At 48.8% G+C, this 21,366-nt stretch overlaps 1 protein-coding gene across 1 annotated transcript; it reads left to right on the top strand.

The window, feature by feature from the left end:
- Nucleotides 1-5,270: 5,270 nt before the first annotated feature.
- Nucleotides 5,271-17,882, top strand: LOC142575640 (uncharacterized). Its single transcript, XM_075685163.1, has 10 exons — nt 5,271-5,387; nt 5,819-5,935; nt 7,373-7,473; nt 7,835-7,896; nt 9,866-9,945; nt 10,302-10,402; nt 12,233-12,337; nt 14,737-14,780; nt 15,574-15,667; nt 15,968-17,882. Exons 1-10 carry the CDS (start codon nt 5,284-5,286, stop codon nt 16,219-16,221), a joined length of 1,062 nt encoding a protein of 353 aa, XP_075541278.1. The 5' UTR covers nt 5,271-5,283; the 3' UTR covers nt 16,222-17,882.
- Nucleotides 17,883-21,366: the final 3,484 nt, after the last annotated feature.

Below are 21,366 nucleotides of genomic sequence, written 5' to 3'. Positions count from 1 at the left end.
GCCACGTGCTGGGACTGAGTACGCTCGTGAAGTCATCGATCGGGCTCAGTTCGCACGTCAAGTCGCCCGGTCACGTTTGTTAGCCTCGCAGCATATCCGAAAAGAGCGTTATGACCGGTGCCATCGCGATGTTAAGTTCGCGCCTGGTGCTCGGGTGCTCCTTTGGTCACCATGTCGTCGGGTTAGCCTCTCCCAGAAGCTTCACTCTCGCTACACAGGGCCTTCTGAAGTCCCACGTCAAGTTAACGACGTAAGTTACGAGATTTCGCCGCTACAGTTTGATGCATCCTCAACTCCGACGCCTCTTGACGTCATGCACGTTTCGCGGCTGAAGCCATACTTCGCTCGCAATTTTTCGCCTATGCCGTGCGCCGAGACGGCGCTTCACCACCCGGGGGTTCTGTTACGGAAGGATGAAAGAAGGGAGAGGAAGCAGAAGATCGCGAGACGCTGGCTGCTGCGTGTTGTTGTTGGTCAGCCATCTTAGCTACTCGGACTCATATTGTATATACATTGCAAATACAGTCTTTCTATACTCCCAACATCCTTGTAACGATATTGTTTATTTATTTATGTCTTGCGAAGCATTTCTGTCGAGTTCAACCCAGTTTTCCGTAATCGGTGTGCAGCCGCTTCCGCGTATTGTCGTGGCGCCGGTACCGAAGATCACGCAGTCAAAAAGATGTGGGTGGATATACCAACGGGGCCACTGGGTACGTGAGACTGGGCGTGTGCCCGGAGGGGTAACGGGAATGTGGCCATTTTCAACGAACCCTTTTTGACGTCAACTTGGCTCACTGCAAGTATCACAACAACCACCTCACACCTACATGGTGACATTCACGTAATGCGATTTTTTTCTTGCAAATGAGGGTCGTCTTCGACGCTGTGTTTTTTACAGCGAAGTTGTTAAGTGCTAGCTGTGTTATCGTGCCCGCGTGTTAACATAAAGCTATAATCACCACAGCTTCTTCCACAGCTGGCGCGTTCTTGCACAACCGGGCACCTGCCACTGCTCCCGCGTTCGTCACCGTGATTAATACATAAATAATAAATGATTAATTACGGAAGTGACAAGTACGGAACCTATTTTACAGCGAATTACAATGGACCTGTTAAGGGCGAGTTCCCCCAGGATCGCGTCCGTGGGAACACAAAACTCCTCAAACGTGGGCCGATCCCGAAAATAGTGCTATACCGGCCCGACCCGCGGCGGAGGTGAAGCAGGCTTTAAGCATTCCCCATACGTGCGCCGATCCCGAACATCGGGCTATGCCGGGCCGACCCGCGGTGGAGCAGCAGTTCCCCATTAAGGGGCCAACATAAGAGGTTCGCTGGTAATCCTTCTTCAGAGTGGAAGAGCACTGAGCTTTCTTTTTCTCGGCACTCAGAAAAGCGCGTTCTCGCCAAATAAGATCTCCGAGATCGCGGTCGTGCTCCTTTAGGGCTTTGCATAGAAGATGTTGAGCTAAATGTCTTTCGCTGCTGTTGAAGCGGTTCGCGATGAGTGCACAGGTTTTCTCGTTGGTCAGACAATGAAGAAGTATCTTTCAGAACCCTAGAAAGATAGCCAGAGTGATTGCGGTAGTCTTGAGCCATAACGTTTAGGCTTGCGCGTACGACATTCGGCTCCATCGGTAGTACGTCGTCTTGACCAGAGTTTCTGACGATCGAACACTTCTACAACGAACGCCACTAGAACGGAATGACCTCTATGACGAATGAATGACTCAGTCCACGTTCTGTGCGGTGCGCGACATGTACAACGAAGAGACCTGCATAGCGAAGTATTCCGGAGCCCCAAGGCACTTCGCCTGCAGAGGCGCGTTCGAGTGAATTACACTTCTTTGACCCGACTGCCACGTATAGCTCCCGTCCCACATAGCACGAGCTAGAGCGCTTGTGTGCGCGCTAGCTTCCATTCGGCCACCAGACTTTAATTTCTCGCGTCACGAACGGGGAGCGTGCCAGTGTGTGCCATTCTCGCCTCGTCGCCGCTAACGCTTTGGGACGTTGTGTTAATCTGCACCCCCGCCATCGGGATCGGCCCACATTCCCGAGTCCTTTCCTCGTAGCAGAAGGCTTCGAAGACGCTGCGAGACACTGCACCGCCTTAGGGATCGCACAGGTTGAACCGTTCCGTTCTGGAGTTAATAAAAGAAAACACTTTCTTAATGTCGTCGCTGTTATACCGTCATCGTATTCATCGTCTTGCTTCTGTCGTCAACACAGGCTCGCTTCAAACATAACTGCTCGTGTTGCTTTACACAAGCCCGTTGGTTCACCTGGTAACGCTCTGAAGAAACCCAAATGGAACTGGACAATCAGCTACGTGCAAAACTATTTCCACAGAGCCTGGGATCTGCCGAATGCTTTTTTTTTTTAGCCCGAAGCATTATTTGCCTTCTTCCACGCACTTTGCGGCAGGTATGTTAGAAGAGCCCTTTTCTCGCCTCATTTCACTTCTCTATAACAAAGAAATGCATGGCCTACAATGGAATCGAACTTTTATTTCGAGCACAGAAGTCTTTTGCTCTATTGATTAGGCCATGACCACGTTTTTTTGTTTATTACCAGTTTAATAATACTTAACAAGGGAGCTTTTAGGATTAAGGACACATCAAGAAATAAAATGAACAAATCTCATGTTTTAAAGAAAGTCAGCTATATGCTCGGCTGACGACACGAACTGAAAATTCTTCAACGTTGTATGCACCAACGTGCCTTCCGCTCTTGGGCATTCATTTTCTGGTGCTCTCTTTAAAATGCTCCCGTGTTGGGTTCCCGCAAACTTCCGCGTGTTTAAATGACAATTCTGCATTTCCATATGCTATGTAGGCCAAGTAACATAGTAATGCCGAAAGGCGTCCCGTTGTTTGGACAGGGTTAAGCGGGAGTTTCTTTCTTTCTTCTTTCTTTACTCGTACGCTGGTAGCTGATCCCAAAGAAAAACGTCATTTCACCATTCAGTAGACATCTATCTGCTCAATAGTTTCTTCCTTCTGGCTTCAAAATTCGGCAGACACACTTAAGACTGCTTACGCGTTGGAATGCTAAATCATTATAGTCCATTTGATGAAATGTTTCTTCTTCCCTGCGCGTTCCTTGTCCGTTCAAGCTCGCGCCTGCGTTCTAACTGCGCCTCGGTAAAGCCAAATGAAAACGCGCTCGCCTGTCCGCGAGGAGTTCATAACTCGAGGTAGCGCACAGCGGCGTTCAACTGGGCATTAATGCTTTTATTGCGATAGCCACTGTATGGACACTCCAGGCGCACTTCTGCCGTCGACGTCGGCGTCGCCGTGAGGTTCCGTTGTAAAGTCCAATGGCGACAGAACCGTAGGCGCGCGCCGTAGGCTGTATGTGCGAGTGAAAGAGTGTCAGGGTGAGCCGGCGAACACGGTTCGCTGTCGCGTGCGCGAGCGAGGAACGCGGCCCGGGTGCGTGCCCCTCTCCTGTCGCGCGCGAGGCAGGGTGTTCAGGCGAGGGAGGTGGCCCGGGCGTTCTTCTCCGGCGGCTGCTCATATAGGGCGCCTCGATGCCCTCCTCGCCCGTCGCTCCGCACAGAGTGGAGACAACCGCGGCGTTTTCTACGGCATTGGCCGCACGAATCGCGGACGCCGTAGTGGACGCCTCTGCCGCGTTGCCGGCGCTCGTATGTCTTGAGAGCGATCTGCGACGTGGCCAAAGTGCGCGCCCGCGCGGGCTTCATCTTCCGAGCGATCTGCTACGTTTGCAGAGCGCGCGTAGTGCCGGTAGCTTCGTATACGCGCTGTGCCCTTGAAGTTTCGTTCGCGTTGAACGCGAGAGATGCATGAAGGTCAATTCGCTTGCTGCGCTGCCGCGATTCCTCACTCCACAATTCTGGCAGCGTGTTTCCGCACTCGTCGAGCAAGATTTGTTGATGTTTATCTGTGCACGCGTGACACCGTGCTGGTTAACTTAGAACACGTTGGCGGGCTTGTTGGTTTGAATCTATGATAGAATGTGTAAGCGCGACTGAACAATGACGTTTAGAAGCAGACACGCAAAGGCAGCGTTGTCTCCGTGTGTCTGTTTCTTCCTACGTCCTCGTTCAGTCACGCTTACGCATTCTATCATTCTTAATTCAGTTAGTATAAGCGAATGTTTACACGTGTATGCGGCCGCTAAAATTGCTAGGCTTACTTCGCACAGCTATCCACTAGTGGTCTATCGCAATCGATGCTTCGCCTCTCGAGCGAAACTGCGAATTTTTTTGTATGATCTCGTTGATTGCTAGAAAGTAAAAGAAGATTTCGCCGTCGAAACTTTTAGAGTCTCTGTTTAGTGTGTCCAACGCGAGCGGTTGTGCAGTGCGTGCAAAGGACTCTATGGGCACCATGCCGAAGTTTGGGTTATAATTTTTTGCAAATCCGCTTGGAGGACAAAGCAATGCATTCATCTGTGACGTCGGAAGCTAGCAAACGTACATGTATATGCGCCTCTCATGAACGAGAAGCAACGAGGCATGTGTCACGCTGGCATCAGCTAAAACAGTTTCGCTGATAATTTGTCAGTTTGCCAATGGACTGGTGCTTCGACGCAGTTCTTAAAATTGCGAAACATTTAGCGCATAGCTTAAAACAGACCTCTTGTATATGGGAGGGGGGGTAGGAGAGGCTTTGCGTATGGCTTGATTACTGAGCTGAGCAACGAAATTCGTCGCATTTACAAGCGAATGACGGTATATCCACGCTTTTCGAACTTTCCGAACGTATCACTAGGGCGGCGCCACCAAACGCTCGTTATGTGAATAAGAACAGGGCGAACAGGGTGGCCGTGGTTCAATTACGATCGTTCCCACTTGAAGCTGCGAGCAGCAGCAAACAGCTCGCAACGTTCTCGCATCACCATTCCACAGCTGAGACGTCACGAACCCCATATGCCAGGCCGTCATGCAATTTTATTGCTCGCTGTTCGCCGAGGGTGTGACGGACGTGGGCGACCGAGCCGCTTTCAGCCACTTTTTCGATGCAAGCCTCATTTTTCGCGTGTCACGTGCGTTTTTCTTTTTTTGTTATCTCCGGTTTGATACGGCGCAATAACGCGCCAGTCAAATGCGTCGTTCGACGCGAACATTGTCACGCCATGAAGAACGTGATATCGCACGAACTCGAAGGAACCAAAGTTACAAAGGTCGTACTAGCAAGCTTATTTTGTTTGCGCGATAACGCGCTTCTCAGAACAAGGCGCAGGTTTCTATGTGATCGCCTGAGGAAATCTTCGCCCGACGACAAGGGTGGAGCGCCCGCTGCTGGAGACGCCATGGCCTTATTCATCCAGACGACGCTGCTACTCCTGCTGGCTTGGATTGCGACAGCGACTGCACGGCTAGCCACATCCGAGAAAGTGCTCCTGCAACGAAAGGGGTTAGTTGTCCGCCATCTGTATGCTGTTCCTGTGTAAACGCGACGATACGGAGCACTCGATTAGTCTAAACATCTGTACCGGGAACAGTCACACGGCCGCTTCTATTAGCGACGCGTCTGGTACGGCACGTTTCTCGTCTGCAAGAACGCCCCCAGATGGTTACACTTGATGCAGACGACAGGAAAAGCAAGATCTCTCGTCCGGCCTCCGGAATAGGAACAGATCATGCAGAAGAGCTGTATAACATACGGATGTGCCCAGAAACAATGTTTCGTGCATGACGTGAGAGGAGACGTGGCCAGTTAACTTCTGCGGGGAAATGTAGAAAAGACGTGCATTTCTTACACGAGCTGCGACGGGCACGCAGTCGATAGACTCGGGAGAGCGGTCGTGCGAGATCTCGAGCCGAACTGTGTTGCCGTTTGCGCAGGAATCTCTGCGCCTACCGCGTGATCCAAAACGTGACCTGCCGGGAGCGGAACGGCACCGAGGTCGTGCAGGTCAGGACCAGACCCGAGTGCCACACCGGAGACTGCAGCATTTACACGTAAGTGACACGCCCGGCTGTGACGTCATGTGCTTGCTTACTTCTTTGTCATCGCTTGCGCGCGCAACGCCCGTTCTTATCTGGCGCGAGACAATTTTACCAGCTTGCCAGCGAATGCATGTTGCTTTTCTTAACTCTAGACTGCATGCGATGACGAAGAATACGCGTGCGCCTTAAGGGCTAACGTGATTTTATTTTTTTGTCTCTACCTGACCCGTGTCGTTACAGAGGATTGCAAATACTAGCTGTGCAAAAGACGGGACACAAGGCAAGAAAGGAAACCCCCTGTTCCCTTCCTACTCGCCCGTCTACCTGCATTATAACTGCATTCGGTCTTCGTCGCAAACGTTGTTGCAAAGTCTCAATGAGTCGGCAGTCGTGATTTACGCGTCCTGTAACGCTATCGTTATACTGAGTGTTGTACAAGTATAGGAACGCCAACCGTGCGCCAGTCGTCCCTTCTTGAACGTAATGACTTGAATGCCAATCAAGATTTTTCGACGGCCCCTGTCGGACTCCTGCAAGCGACACAGGGCCGATATTAAGCTACCTCATCTTCAGTTGTTTCGTTTCCGTCATCACCCCTCAGAGAAGGGCAGGAAATCCCTTCTAATCTACTCTCTCTATCTCTATCTCTATTTGTCTTTGTATGCAACAGGCAGTACTGCCGATAAATCTATGCTCGCCGTGGTGACGTATAGTGATTGGTGTTGTACTGCTAATCCCGAGGGCGCGACATGGAATCCCTGCTGCGGCGGCCGCATTTAGATGGAACCGAAATGCGCCCGTGTGGGTGCACGTTAAGGAAACCCAGGTGGTCAAAATTAATCCGGAGTCGCCCGCTACGGCGTGCCCCATAACAAGGTCGTGATTATTTGTATATCTGGGCCGCTATATTACTGCGATGTCTTATGCCTTATTCTATGCTAGTCTTATCATCCACCACACACGGCCACCTGATCCCGTTGATAATGTGGGCATACCGTCGCTCTGACCACTGGCCTAGCGCGAAAAGCCTGAAAAAGAATAGAATCGGAAAAGGCATCGCTACAAAATACCGACCCTGTTTGTTTGTTGGACGAGCCAAGTACACCTGGCGCTTCCATTTATTCAACACTCGGCTTGCGAAGTGCCAGTGACTGCCGCCGTGAGCAGGGAGGAAATATCGAACATTCAAATTAGGAAAAGAAAAACAAATGGATTGATCGGTGATCTTTTAATGGCGCGACTTCAATTGACGTCCTGACGGCATTCACTGTAGAACATCAAGGAGGAGGATAGGATAGGAATAAACTTTATTTGTCCAACGGTTGTTGATGTTGGTGCCCGGGGCTAGGCTGCCAGAGTTCCATCGCCCGAGGAAAATGCGGTCGGCAACCGCATACATCCCCTCTCTTTGTTCGGTGGTACATGAACGTGGCCTCTGCACGCACGCAGGGTTCCGATGAGACGGCCCGTCTACGTGACGCGGGTGCGGATGCAGCAGAAGGTCATCTGGAGCTGCTGTCCCGAGTATTCCGGCCCAGCGTGCACCCCAGGTACTTGCTTCAGCGGCAGCCTCCGAATCCATTTTGCCAGGTGTGACTGGCACACTGTTCCAAACGAGACGCGTTGTGGCCGCGATGAAGTCGAGTTCGCTTGCCAAAAAGGCGGCTTCGGGCTCAGGATTCTCTTGTTCGCCCACTGCTGATATGCCGCTAGGCGTTTGCACATTTCTAACAGCCTCCTCGATAAGACTGCTATTTGTGTTGTCGTGTGTGAAGTGACTTGCTCTTTTTATATATATATATATATATATATATATATATATATATATATATATATATATATATATATATATATATATATATATATATATATATATATATATATGACAACGTATATTCGGTTTCGCCGCAGCATTGCAGATTCCAGCCCAGGCTCCGAAGATACGAGGAGGGGAACACAAGCGCAGCCTTCACGTGAGCATGTCTGTCTATCTAGCTATCTTTGTCTTTCTTTCCCTCTTTCTTTCTCTCTGTCTTTCCCTATTTCTTTCTCTCTTTCTATTTATTTCTTTCTTTCCATCTGTCTTTCCCTCTTTCCATCTATTTCTTTCTTTATCTCTGTCTTTCCCTCTTTCTATATATTTCTTTCTTTCCCTCTGTCTTTCCCTCTTTCTTTAGCACAACGATCGTGGATCGTCTGCCGCGTTGGTTCCACGCTTGATGTATTCGAGTTCAATCCTCATAAAACCAGAACACGAGTATAGGTACAGCACTGAGACACTGTCCAAGGTCTCATACGTATACCTCGTATTTAAAGCTCCTGCGCCTATTCTTTATACCGCGACCTGCGTTGTTCATTTGATATCGTTTTTGAGAAACGTGGCTTACCTGCGTTGCCAGGGTCGTATAAAACTCGAGCATGGACTACGCGGTGCAGGAGAGGAACCGCCGAGTCAGAGTGTTTTGTGTTATGAAGACGTGGCGCGGCGTCCGTTGTCTTGCAGCCGTGGCTTGCGTGCCAATTGCGTGGAGTTTGTCGTTGTTTGGACACTTGACAAACTTGACAACCCCCGCTTTTTTTTTTTTTCTGGCCCGTTTCTTTTGTTCGGAAACATACCGAAATCAACGATCGGTTCTTCGGACTTTGAAGAGGAAGCTTTAGCTTAGCGCAAACTCCGACTTTCCCTCTTCAAATAGATGTAAAACGCGTGCCGTGTATACTCGTGCATAGGCCGCACGTTCTTTTTTTTTCCTGACGAAAAAAAAAAATTATACTTGAGGGAACAGCCGAAGTTGGTACGACTAATTAAAGTGGAATGAGTCCAACTGCCTTCGAGTCGCTGTGTTCTACCCTCTCTCCTTCTTCGCGAGCCCAGCGTGGTGACTTCTTCCGCGTGCTTTAATTGCTGGCAGAAGCACAGGAGTTTCGTACGATAATTATTGTAGGAGACTCGCCGGTTGTCGCCGAAATGTGCCGTGACAAGGCGCATCAGGGTGAGGGCGACGGGCGCCGCGCTCGCTACTTGAACGCGGTAAAGTCGCCGCGCCAACAGTGACATTAAGGAAGCAGAATCTTGAATTGCAGCATGGAAATTTTTTTCTCCAATAATTTCCGAAGATGGTAAGTTAAAAAAAGAACTGAAGTACGAAGTTCACAATCCATAACGCTGCGTCAAAAAAAAAAAAAAAAGAAAGAAAGAGATATCGCAGTTCTGTAAGCTGCATCCGTTAGAACATCTAAGGCCGACTTCCTTGGTGTATATGGATTTACACTTTACTTGAAGTTGTTACAATGTTCACGAAGAGTTCTGCAAAGGTCCCACTGACACATTAGTGGGATATTTCGCAGTGTTCCATATCAGAAAAACTTCGTTCGCTTTAACTGCGTTGTTAGGCGCAGTTTAAAGAACTGTAATATATATTTTTTTTTATTCCCGAGTTATGGAATTGTCAGCTTTGATAGCTGAATTTCTTTCTTGCATATTTAAAATAATATTTTATAACGAAAATCTGCTTTCTGCAGTCGCTAGATTTTAACTCCTTCCTTTAAATGCAACAAACTTAATCAAAGTCGGTGCGGTGCTTGCGGTGGAAAACGATTCCTCCGTTCTCGTGTATTTGGATATATGTATAAACCGCCAAGCTAAAGCTTCCCAAGTTTCGCTTTTGCGTTCGCCGCCGGTATGTGCTATCGGCGCAAATTCAAACGCGAACAAGTCGAGAAACATTGGAATGCGTTGTTGCCTCTCCAGATTGGCCTTCGTTTGTCACAGTACGGGGCTTGTAATTGAGTCTCTGAAACGCACATTTCGGGCCAGCTCCGCGCTTAGGAAAGAAGCTACAGGACGATTACGGCTCGCACTTGCGCGTAATAAGGTTAACTAAATTTTTGTTCGTGTCTCAATTCGCGATGAGTTGAAACTATGAGACATGGGCGTTGCAGGTTCCTGGAACCCCAAGGACGTGGCCTCCACCACGTGACCAGCCACCTTCGACTGTGCCCTGCAACTGCGGCGGTGCCAGGTGAGTCTTCTCGGCCGAGAACAGTGATCAGTCAATCAATCAATCAATCAATCAATCAACGCTTCCTCCCTTCTTAAATGTCAGTGCTGATGAACTAAAGTGCTCCAAACAGTCAATTACAGGCGGGTAAGCCTCTGCTAAATGTTTTGAGAAATGCGTCTTTCGCAAACCTGAATGTTCGTGGGCTTTGGCACGGCCTTTGGTATTCGCTTGGACTGTGTCACAGACTGTGACGATACTGTCTCCGTGCGTGGGACGTCATACGTTGCGCGCAGCATTTTTTTAAATATTTTTTTTTTGCCGTTAAATTGTGACGTCGTAGCGGTGACGGGTGCCACGTTTACTGTGCCGTTCAGGGCTACTTCCGGAGCTCCGGGTCGGACTTCCGGCGCGTCTACCCCTGGGCCACCTGGTCCGCCCGGTGCGCTAGGTCCGAAGGGACCACCAGGACCACCCGGTGAGTGACCCGGTGCCTTTGTGTATGTCTGTACGTATATATAATCTGGTTCTATAACTTAATATAATCTATAATATATTTCTAACTACGTAATTGATTTCGACTACCTGCGAAAGTTGAGCGTGAACACGCCCAATTGATTTCTTGGTAGAGGGCCATTCATATATGACCCGATGCCTCTACAACTTACTTACGCGACCCAGGCGAATAACCGTTCCTGCAGTGGGACGTTCCAATGGTCATCAGCGTTGTTCAACACGCTGCAACTGGTTTGAATTTTCCTTGTGCGCTCACGTGCGTGATGTCGTGCAGTGATCGCGACGTCACCTGTTAAAACGACAGAATGTCGCGAAGCTGGCTTCTCTGCACATCACTTTTGTGTTTGGAGACGGCGGCGTCGACGAGTGTCTTTGTTGCCCCTAACTTTCCCGCGCTCTTTTAACGTTCCGCGCTTTAAATGAATGCGCTGAACGTAACTGATATCGGCTGAAGGCTGAAGAAAGGCTATAAGCGCATACTTCCGTGCAACGGGATCGGAGAGTGGTTGGGTATACCGCACCGCATAGCACATATGTGCGGCGTGGTAGCGCGCCGCTCCAGAAAGGGAAGATAAAAATGATAATGATAATTACGATGGTTTACAACGGCATTTTTTCCCTTGAAACGTGGCGGTGACAAATAGTCACGTAGCCATAGTATAAAATATACACGTGCCTGTGCCGAATCTGACAATGCCGCCATTATTTATTGCATTTGTTTACGGAATACTGGCGGGCCTAATTTGGCCTAAGCGGGAGGGGCAGGGGCCATATAATTAGAACAGTACAGGAAACAGTGCGCAAGAATTAGCAAACCACGGAGCAGAAATAAAAGAAAAATTTTAAGTAATACGGGCGATACACAACCTAAAAAGCAAATGAATACAGACCGTGAAACAAAAAATAATACGCAATAAGTAAGTACTATAATTACACAAGTTACAACAAGGTGCCGCGGGAGCATACTACACACAACAAAAATGTTGTCATCGAGCTGGTTAGCAAGACTATTTTACTGAAAAACACTTACTGGCGGAGATGCTACAGTTCGAGCAAAAGTGGGGGGCCAATGAATATGTGTGGTTGTGCATCGTCTTTCGAGAATAGAAAAGGGCCTAATTTACACAGTCTTGTAAATTTATTGAGACCTTACCAGAAAAAAATGATGTTATGCAAAAGCGATAGGCGAAAGATCTTTTTCTGCGTTTTTCTAACGTTGGAACGCCATTTGGTCTCCTAAGCTGTTCAGGCGAATCATGTCTTCTGTACTTGCCGAAAATAAACCTGACCTCTTTTCTTTGTATTCTCTGTAGTTTGGCAACACCTTTTTTTTTTAGTTATGCGTCCCAAATGTGCGGAAAGTTTTTTTTTTACGTGTTCAGATGAAAGACATATGGGCGCATTACGAAGCAGTGCTAATACCCAAACATTTTCGTATAACTTACGGCAACCCTGACTCGTAAAGCCTTCGTTATGTAGGTCACGCACAGAGGGAAAGCGTTTGAAAATCTACGAGCTTCCGTTTTAACGCACTCCTGCTACTCGATATTGCCTCCGTTAGCTTACTTTCTCGCTGCATTTAGCGGGCTATGGACAAAACCGGAAGCCGTCCATGGCCTATACGTTTGTAAACAGTGAAATGGTTTAACCTCGCCACTCGACCCATTGAAGAGAGGAGTTCTCAAAGCGGGTGATTGAACTCCCCACGCGCTTCGCTCTCGGTTTGACACCATACCGAGAGACACCCTCTCTGCAGCGCATGCGCTGATCGACCACGTGCTGTGCTGTGCAGGTGCACCGGGAGAAGACGGTGCTCCGGGGCCGGCGGGTCCTCCCGGTCCCGTTGGGCCTCCTGGACCCCCTGGGCCTCCAGGAGGCGCTCCCGTAGAAGGCCACGGTAACAGTCTTGTGTTGCAACTCACCGCTATCCACTTCCGCTATCCACTTCCGCTATCCACTTCCGCTATCCACTTCCGCTATCCATTTCCGCTATCCACTTCCACTAGCCACTCTGTTGTGTGCGTGTGCGCGTGTGCGTGTGCGTGTGCGTGCGTGTGCGTGCGTGTGCGTGCGTGTGTGTGTGTACACACTTGTCCGTGAACGTGTCCGCACCATGCTTACTGTCAGCACCCATGCTCGGGTGCTGAATGTGTCTGTGTCCGCAGGTCCGTCTCTGTCTCTCTCTCTCTCTCTCTGGACCCCTTCGTTTTATTCCTGTGTTTGTTTGTTTGTGGTGTGGCATCGTTATGGTAAATAGAGAGAGAGGAAAAAGACGTTGCCACCTGCTGCCGTAGCGCGGCTCGCGTTCGAGTGGTACCGATAAACAGAAGCGCCTGTACTATACCTGGGCAGGGGGAACTATATCCAAAACGCGATCAAGCAGACAGCTGAGCCGGCTGGATCTGAAGTGTTTTGAGGCAGTGTTCAACGGGCCATGATATTTCGGTCCCGATACTTACACAGCATTTAAAAAGCGGTGGTCCTAACACGTTGGTTCCCACTGCAGGTAGAGGCCCCCTCACGGTTAGGAGAAGTTAAGCCCGACTATTCAGCGTCTCGTCATCGCGCGTACGCCGAGTCCGAATTTTGATGTTTGGATCGGGTTTGCGAACAGCCCCGTATAGCGTGCGGCCTCATATAGAGCATCGAGAGCAATAGCGCCATCGATCAAGCGCCGAGAACGCTGCACCTTTACACTATATAAACGTTTCGTCGCAGCACTCTCAACAACCTAATGACGCGCTGTATTTTCGCTTTTCTTTGGAAGGCTTCTTCTGCTTTCTTTCAGCACACAAAACTATGACGCTTTCGACAGTCACGATATGATTGAGTCACCCGAGGAGGACGAGGAGGCCAGCGAGTGCCACCGCGAATAGGAGCCACGAACATTGCGTTCCAGCAAAGCCACGAGGTAGCCGACGTTGCTTGCCCGAGGCCTGTGCCAGCCAGGTGACACGGCGAGCGTATGCTCCGAGGCAGCCATCAGCTTTAATCGTTCGCGTTCGACATGCAACGTAAGCATTTGCACGGCTGTAATTCGCGGCCGATGGGGACCGCAGCTACGTAGCCTGCCGGCCTAATCTTCTCCGCGTAACCTTATGGCGTAATCTCAAGGAGAAAGCTTTCGTGAGGACGCCGTCTCCGTGTACCGTGTTGACATCGTTGCCGGTGGTGACACGGTGAGAGTACAACACGTGCGCGCTCGTCTAAAGAGCGCATAGTGGGGGTTGCTAAGCGAATGTGCGCAAACCTTCACGGCAATCATGCCTTGCTTCCTTTTAATGCGACAGCATTGAGCAGAACATTCGCGGGGCTCCGTTTTCGCTGTCTAGGCAAAATAAAAGGGACGTTCCCGGAGGCTATGTATTGAAAGGCGTCGCTGGTCCGATCCTTGCAAGACTCATTTCATAGAGTTTCTCACTATATTACCTAGAGGGAAACCTGGCGGGGCCGCATTGCAGTACATTTGGCATGCATGGGAATGCCGGTATATTGTGACTCCGGATTGGCATCGTTCTCATAGAGCCAGGACGCCTTGAAGACGCACCTGGCTAGCATCGTTCCGCCTGTCACAATGATTCATCTCCGCCTGAAACAGCGCGTAAAGAGCTGTTTTAGCTTTATTAGCGCATAAAAACGTGTTCTGTGTAATTATGAGGACTTTATATTTGATATACAGTTATATGAAACATAAAAAGTATCAGCGGGCCGCTAAAGTTGGAGGACAGACGACAAGATTCGCGCTTATTTTGGAACAGTTTGTCGTCTGTTATTGCTTTTCTTGGCTTGGTTGTGCATTGCATGTAGGTGGGAAACCTTCATTGGAAGATGTAATATGGGTGAATGAAAACCTATTCTGAAGATTTTTCTTTAAGAACGCGTTATTTGTGTAGCCACATTCACGCTTTGGAGGAAGCCTCTTACAACACCAGCCAACACGAGCCTCGCAGACGCATATACCGTCATTCCCATGACAGCACAGCGCCCCTTAGGAAACTCTCATAGACGGTGGCGCCAGATTTCCCTCTAGGTGTTATAGTGAGAAACTCTCTGGCTCTTTTTAATGTGGTTTTTTAACAAGTACCAATCCCGGGGACAGTGGAGTCAAAGGCGTGAGTACAGAGATACTGATAATGCTATGACATTAGTCACTCAAGGGCGACAAGATTACGTGTGAGCTTTTTCTACTTAGAACAGATTCCGCATAGGATAACCAGCCACTGTTACGAGATAATGTCTTTCTGAGCAAACGTTGGGGTGGGGTAATCGTATGCGCTATTTTGTGCTCGAACGCAGCTGAAGCAGACCCCAGGGACTTCATCAGCCACCGCACTGCTATGGTAAGCCTTCATCTCTTGACTCCGAATGCTTTGCTGTTTAGCATAGGATTTTAATCGGAGAAGTTTCTAACAGTCAACATTTGTAAATAATTTACCAATATAGCAACTCATTTTATTGGTTTCAATAAATAAATTGCAACGGGGCGCCATCAAACCCGTTAGATTTGCATGATGCACGCTGCCACGATTTCGCGCAATATTTGAGATGTTTTAGACTGTAATCTCGGACCCAGCACATGCACCACTTCTTAGACTGAGGCGGAATCCGGCGCTTTCATTCGGCAGCTAATAGACAGAGCCCGCGGAAGAAGATGGCGCCTATACGATCACGATGGTTACATCCAATGAAAAGGATGAACACCAAGAGGGCTTGCAGTATTTCAGTTTACGGAATACCGCTTGCTCAGCAACAACGCTGGTAGCGCCATCTTGTGACGTTTCTTCATAAACAACGCGTTCGAAAGGCTCTTGCGTTGCGCCAGGATTCTTGCAGAAGGACAAAGAAAAGATAATAATAATAAATGAAATGCACTTTAGTGAATGGCGTTGCTAACGCCTTTGCGCAAGCATATATGGGCAGAGAATCATCGTTGTAATTACGGTTGTTTGTGTTCTTGTTGAAATCATCGTTGCAAGATGGCGCCGTCGCTCCTGACTAGCACGGCTGTGTCGCGGGCGTTCCGGAGTATATAGTATAAACTGTATGATGCGTTCACGGTCAGGCTAAGACTATCGGCTGCGCAAACGCCCTGCTTTGGGCTCATTGCGCTTTGTGCGCGAATGCTTTCTCCAGGGCGTGTTGGAGACAGTGTCCAAGTTGGCCAACGACCTCTCCGACCTGGACGAACGCGTGGACAAGCTCGAACGAGCCCTGAGGCGACTCACAGGTACAGCGTCACACCGCTTATAACAAAACACGACGCGGAGACGTATATATGCTTTTTTACTGCACCTCCTTGAACGTACAATCTCCCACATCGCCACCTTCTATAAGCCTTGTTCGAAGTAATGTGCTGCAGGTCAAACGAGACTCCGTGGGCGAACAGGCGAAGGCACACAGGCCTTGCACTGATTTTCTCTTAGGAATAACATTCAGTCCAGTAAACGTGCTCTTTAGCAACGTCTCGCGTCGTCGAGAGTTACAATTCCGTTCCCCGAACTCATACGTGTTTGTCCCGCGCGCTCAGACCTGAACGCAGGTCCTCTGGGGATCGGCAACGACGACTTGGGACCGGCGTTTACGGAGCCGTTCGACACGTTTGGCCAGCCAGGTCCGACGAGACCCCCCGTCGCTTACGAGGACATCGGTTACGACACCGACGTACCCGAGCTACCAGCGAGTACAGTGCCGTCTGGTGTGGCGCCTTCTAGTACAGACGCTGTCAAGGACACTTCCTCCAGGACTCGAACGACAACCGCGCTGGATCGAGGCGAGCACTGACAGACAAGCACCAGCAGACGACACAATCCAAAAGAAACAGACGAAAAAAAAAAAAGAAGGAAGGCTGGACGGACGTACCCAATATGGCGTAGGCTAACAGACGCCGTTAAACGGAAACGATCGCACATCCGACTTCCCGGCTTAACTAACAGACGTTTGTCGAAAGAATCGCATTTGACTTTAAGCATATACTGCCCGCCGAGACGCCGTGAGCGTCAGCTTTTTCGCGTTCATTCCGCGCGCCATGATCGCGGTGTGCTTGAAAAACTCTACAGGCTGCTTTGCATTCGTCGAGTGAGTGTATTTTCGGCTGGTTGCAATCTGCGGCGCTTTAAGATCGCTTACAACTTATGGCCGTGCCTCAGTGCTAAACGCCGCAGCCAGTATCAGCTAACTTGCTTATGGTGAATGGACAATTGTTGCAAAAAAAAAAAATATATGAAGTAAATGTCGTTCGGGCGACTCAATGCTTTGTGCGTCATACTTAGTTTCAGTAAAAGAAATAATAATATATAAACGCGGCAACCGAAAACAATCTTTGTGCAACGGGGAAAGGAAATACTGAAATCCTCGCGTTGCTGTTATCACATGATCCTTTCTTTCTTTCTTTTTTTTTTTTTGCAACGTTGTCTGTAATTCCATGCGAACGAAGTGACAGGCCGAGCATTGTCAGAAAAGTGCTTCGTCAACGAGAAACTATCTTTCTAACTTACAAATTATCTGCCAGCGCTCATTCAAACCATGAACCACGAGCAATCAGGATGACGTGAACGTCAAGGGACGCGCGAGATCGGTGTGAGACAGCGGCTTCACTTGTTAAAGACGTGCAGCAAAAAAATTTCCTAACACATTGCGTCATATGGACGTTAAACATGTACCTCAACGGTCAGTGCAGACGACGTGAGGTTAACTACTATGTAAACACAAAGGCAAACGCAGAAAAGAGATCTGCGGTCTAAATAACACATGATGCTAAAGAAATTTCGGATTTTTCTTGCGAAGCGCGCAAACCGTACAAAAATTTTGAGACGCGTGTGTTTTAGGCACGAAACAGACACGCAAACGACAACGCTTATGTGTACAGTACTAAACTACGATTAACAAAAAGAGAAATAAAATAAACTGGAAAGCAAAAACGAGCGTCCGTGCCTACCGCCTCTGTCTCTTCGACGACGCCAAATAAATCGTGAAATACGGGTTTCACACGTGTGCATTTTCGATCGCGATCGAGTCCAATCAGGGTGGAATTTTCTCGGTCACGATTGGATACTACGATTGGATACAAGCTACTGGAGGGAGTTAGTCGCGGCCGAGAATTTCGATCCGGATCTGGCTCGATCGCGATCGAAAGACGCAGTTTGATGCATGAAACGAGAAAGGTGAAATGATACGAAGTCCGACGTATGGATGTAGATAAATAATTTATTTGCGAAAGTCGAAATTGTAAAAACGTACGTATGCGGTATAAATACATAATCGCAACCAGTAACGAAGATTTCGCTTGTGGCAACGTAGAAAAAAAAAATACGTATGTTCGGTACAGTCTCTTGGTTAACTACACGTATGTACACATGCGGTTTTTACGCATGCTCGCGTATTAATTAACGTATATTGCCTATTGCACGTAACAAAGATGTGTGCGTACGCTATATTAAAAGCCACTTGAACGTTAAAAACACTTGTCTGCTCATGTAACCTTTCGAGTGAGCGTGCAGTTTTCGAGTGCTTATGTGAGAACATGTCAAAGGTAAACAACGTGAAAAGGACGTCGTTCACACAATTCGTGCCAACTAACTTTAACATACATTATTCTGTTGCCTCCTAAAGGCGCGTCATACTATGGCAGCGCGCTGTACGGTATAACAAACGAAGTAGACACACATCTCTCGACATTGGCATTCGCAGTACGAGTTGCTCAAACAAGAAAATCTGCTTCAAGGCTTTTGAAACGCGTTTGAAAACGCCAAAGCGATAAAGCGTCACAGAAACGTCAAAAGAGCGGCACATGGAGATACGATGTTTGCATATCATATCGGGCCTGTAGACGCGGATACTGAAAATGGAACTTAATTCATAGCATCGATTGAGAAGGTGTGTCCGCGGTGCGTTGGTAAATACTATGCGACGGTTAAAATGAGATATTGGCTCTCAATGTATGTGGCAACAAGGCACATGTGGCGTGTAGTGCATGCGTCAATTACAAGCACTCTCTTCTGTACTGCTCGCATGGTGTTCTTATGACTTATAACACGATGGCAGCGTCGTCACTGCAAGAAGCCCAGGCGCTCATAGTGTCGAATTAATTTTGTTATGCTGAGACGCTGACGTGGTACTGAATGACAGTGGCGAGGCGGAAAACACCGCAGTCGCAGACGACACCGTTGCCAGCGACGACGTCGAAGTCACCGGCGTCGCAGACGGCCTCGACTGAGCAGACGACGACGAGGCAGCAGACGACGCCGGTACAGCACGCGGCATCGGTGTAGCAGACGACGTCGGCGGAATCGACGGCACCGGCATGGCTGCGGAAGTCGTGCTTTGGCCACCGCCGACGAGTCCCGGTAGAAAGAACGGTGACATCACAGGTGCCGTAGACGCATTCAGGTACGGCGAAGGGACGTACGGACGGCACGATCCAGCCGTTGCCGAAGGAGGTGCGGGAGAGTAGTACAGCTGTTGAGCTAGGTTGTACAGCGGCGAGTACCAGTCCAGACCGGTCGAGTAGGCACCGCGCAAACCGAAGAGGGACTGAGACGGCGTCGAGCAGTTGTACGGAGCGTACGTGGGCGGCAAAGACGGAGCCGTATTCACGTCGTGTCCTCTCACTAGTGACGGGCCCATACTCGTCAAGCGCTGGTGAAGTGTCGTCGCAGTGCTACACGTCGTGGGCGAGGTGTAATATGTTTCGGGGCTTTCGGTCCTGGACGACTGTCGCGCTGCGCTGTTGTGACCTGCAAGGAGCGAAAGAAAAAAAAAGGTTAGGCTTTTGGCGGCGCCAAAGTTTTTTGCAACATTACACTGCCCTGCTATAAGCAACTGACTTCAAACCGCTAGGTCGAACTGGCTTTGCAACCCGGGGTGGTGGTTTGAGCTTGTCCGTAAGGACATTACATTTTTTACGCAATGCCGGAGAAACAGATGAGCCCGGTAGCGTAGGTGGCGCTACCTTCTCACAACTGAAGTCAACTACAGCGGAGGCATAGCTATGATCACAACAACCATGCTCTACGCACTCCTGGTGCAAAATCGCCATCATTACCATACGGGCAGATGATTGGCATATCGCGGATTTTCTTCCGTATTTCCCACTACTTGGAGAACAATAACCCGACTCACAAAGTCTATAACGCGTTGCTGAAAAAACATGTCTCACAAGGCGGCGCTGCTGCAACCATCGATGTTCCTATTGTTCCGGTATTCCGTGAAACATACTATGTTTACGGGCAGGCTAATAATAATAATAATAAACTCTCTAATAAGGTCGTGATCAGCAGCGGAGTGTCTCGGGCATTGAAACGCCACGTCGAGCCACTCGGCGACTTTCGCGTGCAGCTGCTGACCGTGAGGTTGCGAGTTGAGATTCCCGGCTGCATTTGTATGCAAGCGTAGCGCAAGAACGACAGTGGGGTGGAGATTTCATTTCAACATTGAATAAATGCAGGTGGTCAAATTAACACGAACGCGATACCGTTGCGAAATCACTTACAGTAGAGTAGCAGTTCCGTAACGTGAAATACCGTACGTTGCAGTTTATAAGCTTCATCAAGCTTATACTGGTGGCAAACTAAGTCTAACGCGTCGCTGAAATAAATATGTATGTATATAATGTTTATATGGTGGGAGGGCAACGGGGAACTAAGCATGGGAACTAAGTTTACTAATGATGAAATAGCGAAGAAGTCCGTTCTCAAGTTCTGCTTAAAGAAATAAAGCTTGCCAATTCAACAACGTTGATAAGAAGATATATCAAGATGCTCAGAGCATAGAAATAAAGAATAAATGCGAAAAGGTGGCCCCACTAACTTAGCTGGTCACGTATCTGGTAAGCTGGCATTCGATGAACGGCAATACGCTTGCGAACAAGCCAAAGTCGACATGCTAAAGCTCGCTAATAGGCAGTTTTAGGTTGTCTCTATACGTATTACCGTTCGCGAATAAGTGTTACCGGGGGGTTGTATAGTAGCAGAAATGCTGGTAGCTAGCCATATCTTGTGGCACAAAGGTAGCTTAACACCTGGTGTAAAGTATCGGTAGTGACATGATCGTTAACCTGTACTGATTTTGTCGATTTCTCTTCGACGAAGAATGAAGAAGAAGAAAACATTTGCGGCGATGCTTTGTTCTCATCGCCATGAACACTCGCTCAACACGAAAATAATTTCAACCGCGCTGTGGTGGAACAAAGCGTCACTATATGACGTTACCAACTTTCGCTACTGCCGTACACGGCTCCGCGATAATGCGGTAATCCATGAACAGTAAGAAGCTTAAGGACAAGCAAAAAAAAAAAAAGATATCCTAATAACCAGATTTAGAGTAGTTAAGACGCACTAGAGTACATGTGTGCTGGCAGACATATCCCACAACAGGAGTGGCGACGTTTGTCAACGGTGGAATCAACCATAGCGCGCTAGAAAGGATATCGTGTCGCGCGATGCATTGTGGAGGAAGGAAATAAGCTAGGAGAGAGCATTGTGCCACGCAGCAAGCCTCGGCAAGCCAGCTCTCCGTGAAGCCACTCCCTTTGCTATTTCCCTCGCAATGTCGGCCCGACACGTGACCTCCGAGCCTTAGTGTATTGGCCGAGAATAGTTGGTTCCCGGTAGCTCTTCTCTTTTTTTTTTTTAATCTGTGCGCACTTGTTCGACTGCTCTGCCATGGTTTTGCCTGTAGAGCTATAAAAACATATCGCGCGCTCTGACGTGGCGATCACGTGTTGGGCCACCCTTTCGGTTTTATTCGTGTTGCGCATTGCTCCCTCCTACTTCCTTCTTACATCCATGCTTCGCATTGAAAATAAAAGTTACGAAAGTATCTTTGTGTCGACGTTGCTACTGACAACTCTACTTCAGCATGTGCAAGCGGAGTACGGTCGGCGGTTGCGGCGGTAAGTGTTTGCCGCGCTGTGCGTAAATGCTATGTCAC

The sequence above is a fragment of the Dermacentor variabilis genome, chromosome 3, assembly GCF_050947875.1.
Source record: "Dermacentor variabilis isolate Ectoservices chromosome 3, ASM5094787v1, whole genome shotgun sequence".
NCBI classification, from domain to species: domain Eukaryota; kingdom Metazoa; phylum Arthropoda; class Arachnida; order Ixodida; family Ixodidae; genus Dermacentor; species Dermacentor variabilis.
Note: the sequence above shows the minus strand (reverse complement) of the source record. Positions and strands in the feature narration are given on the sequence as shown.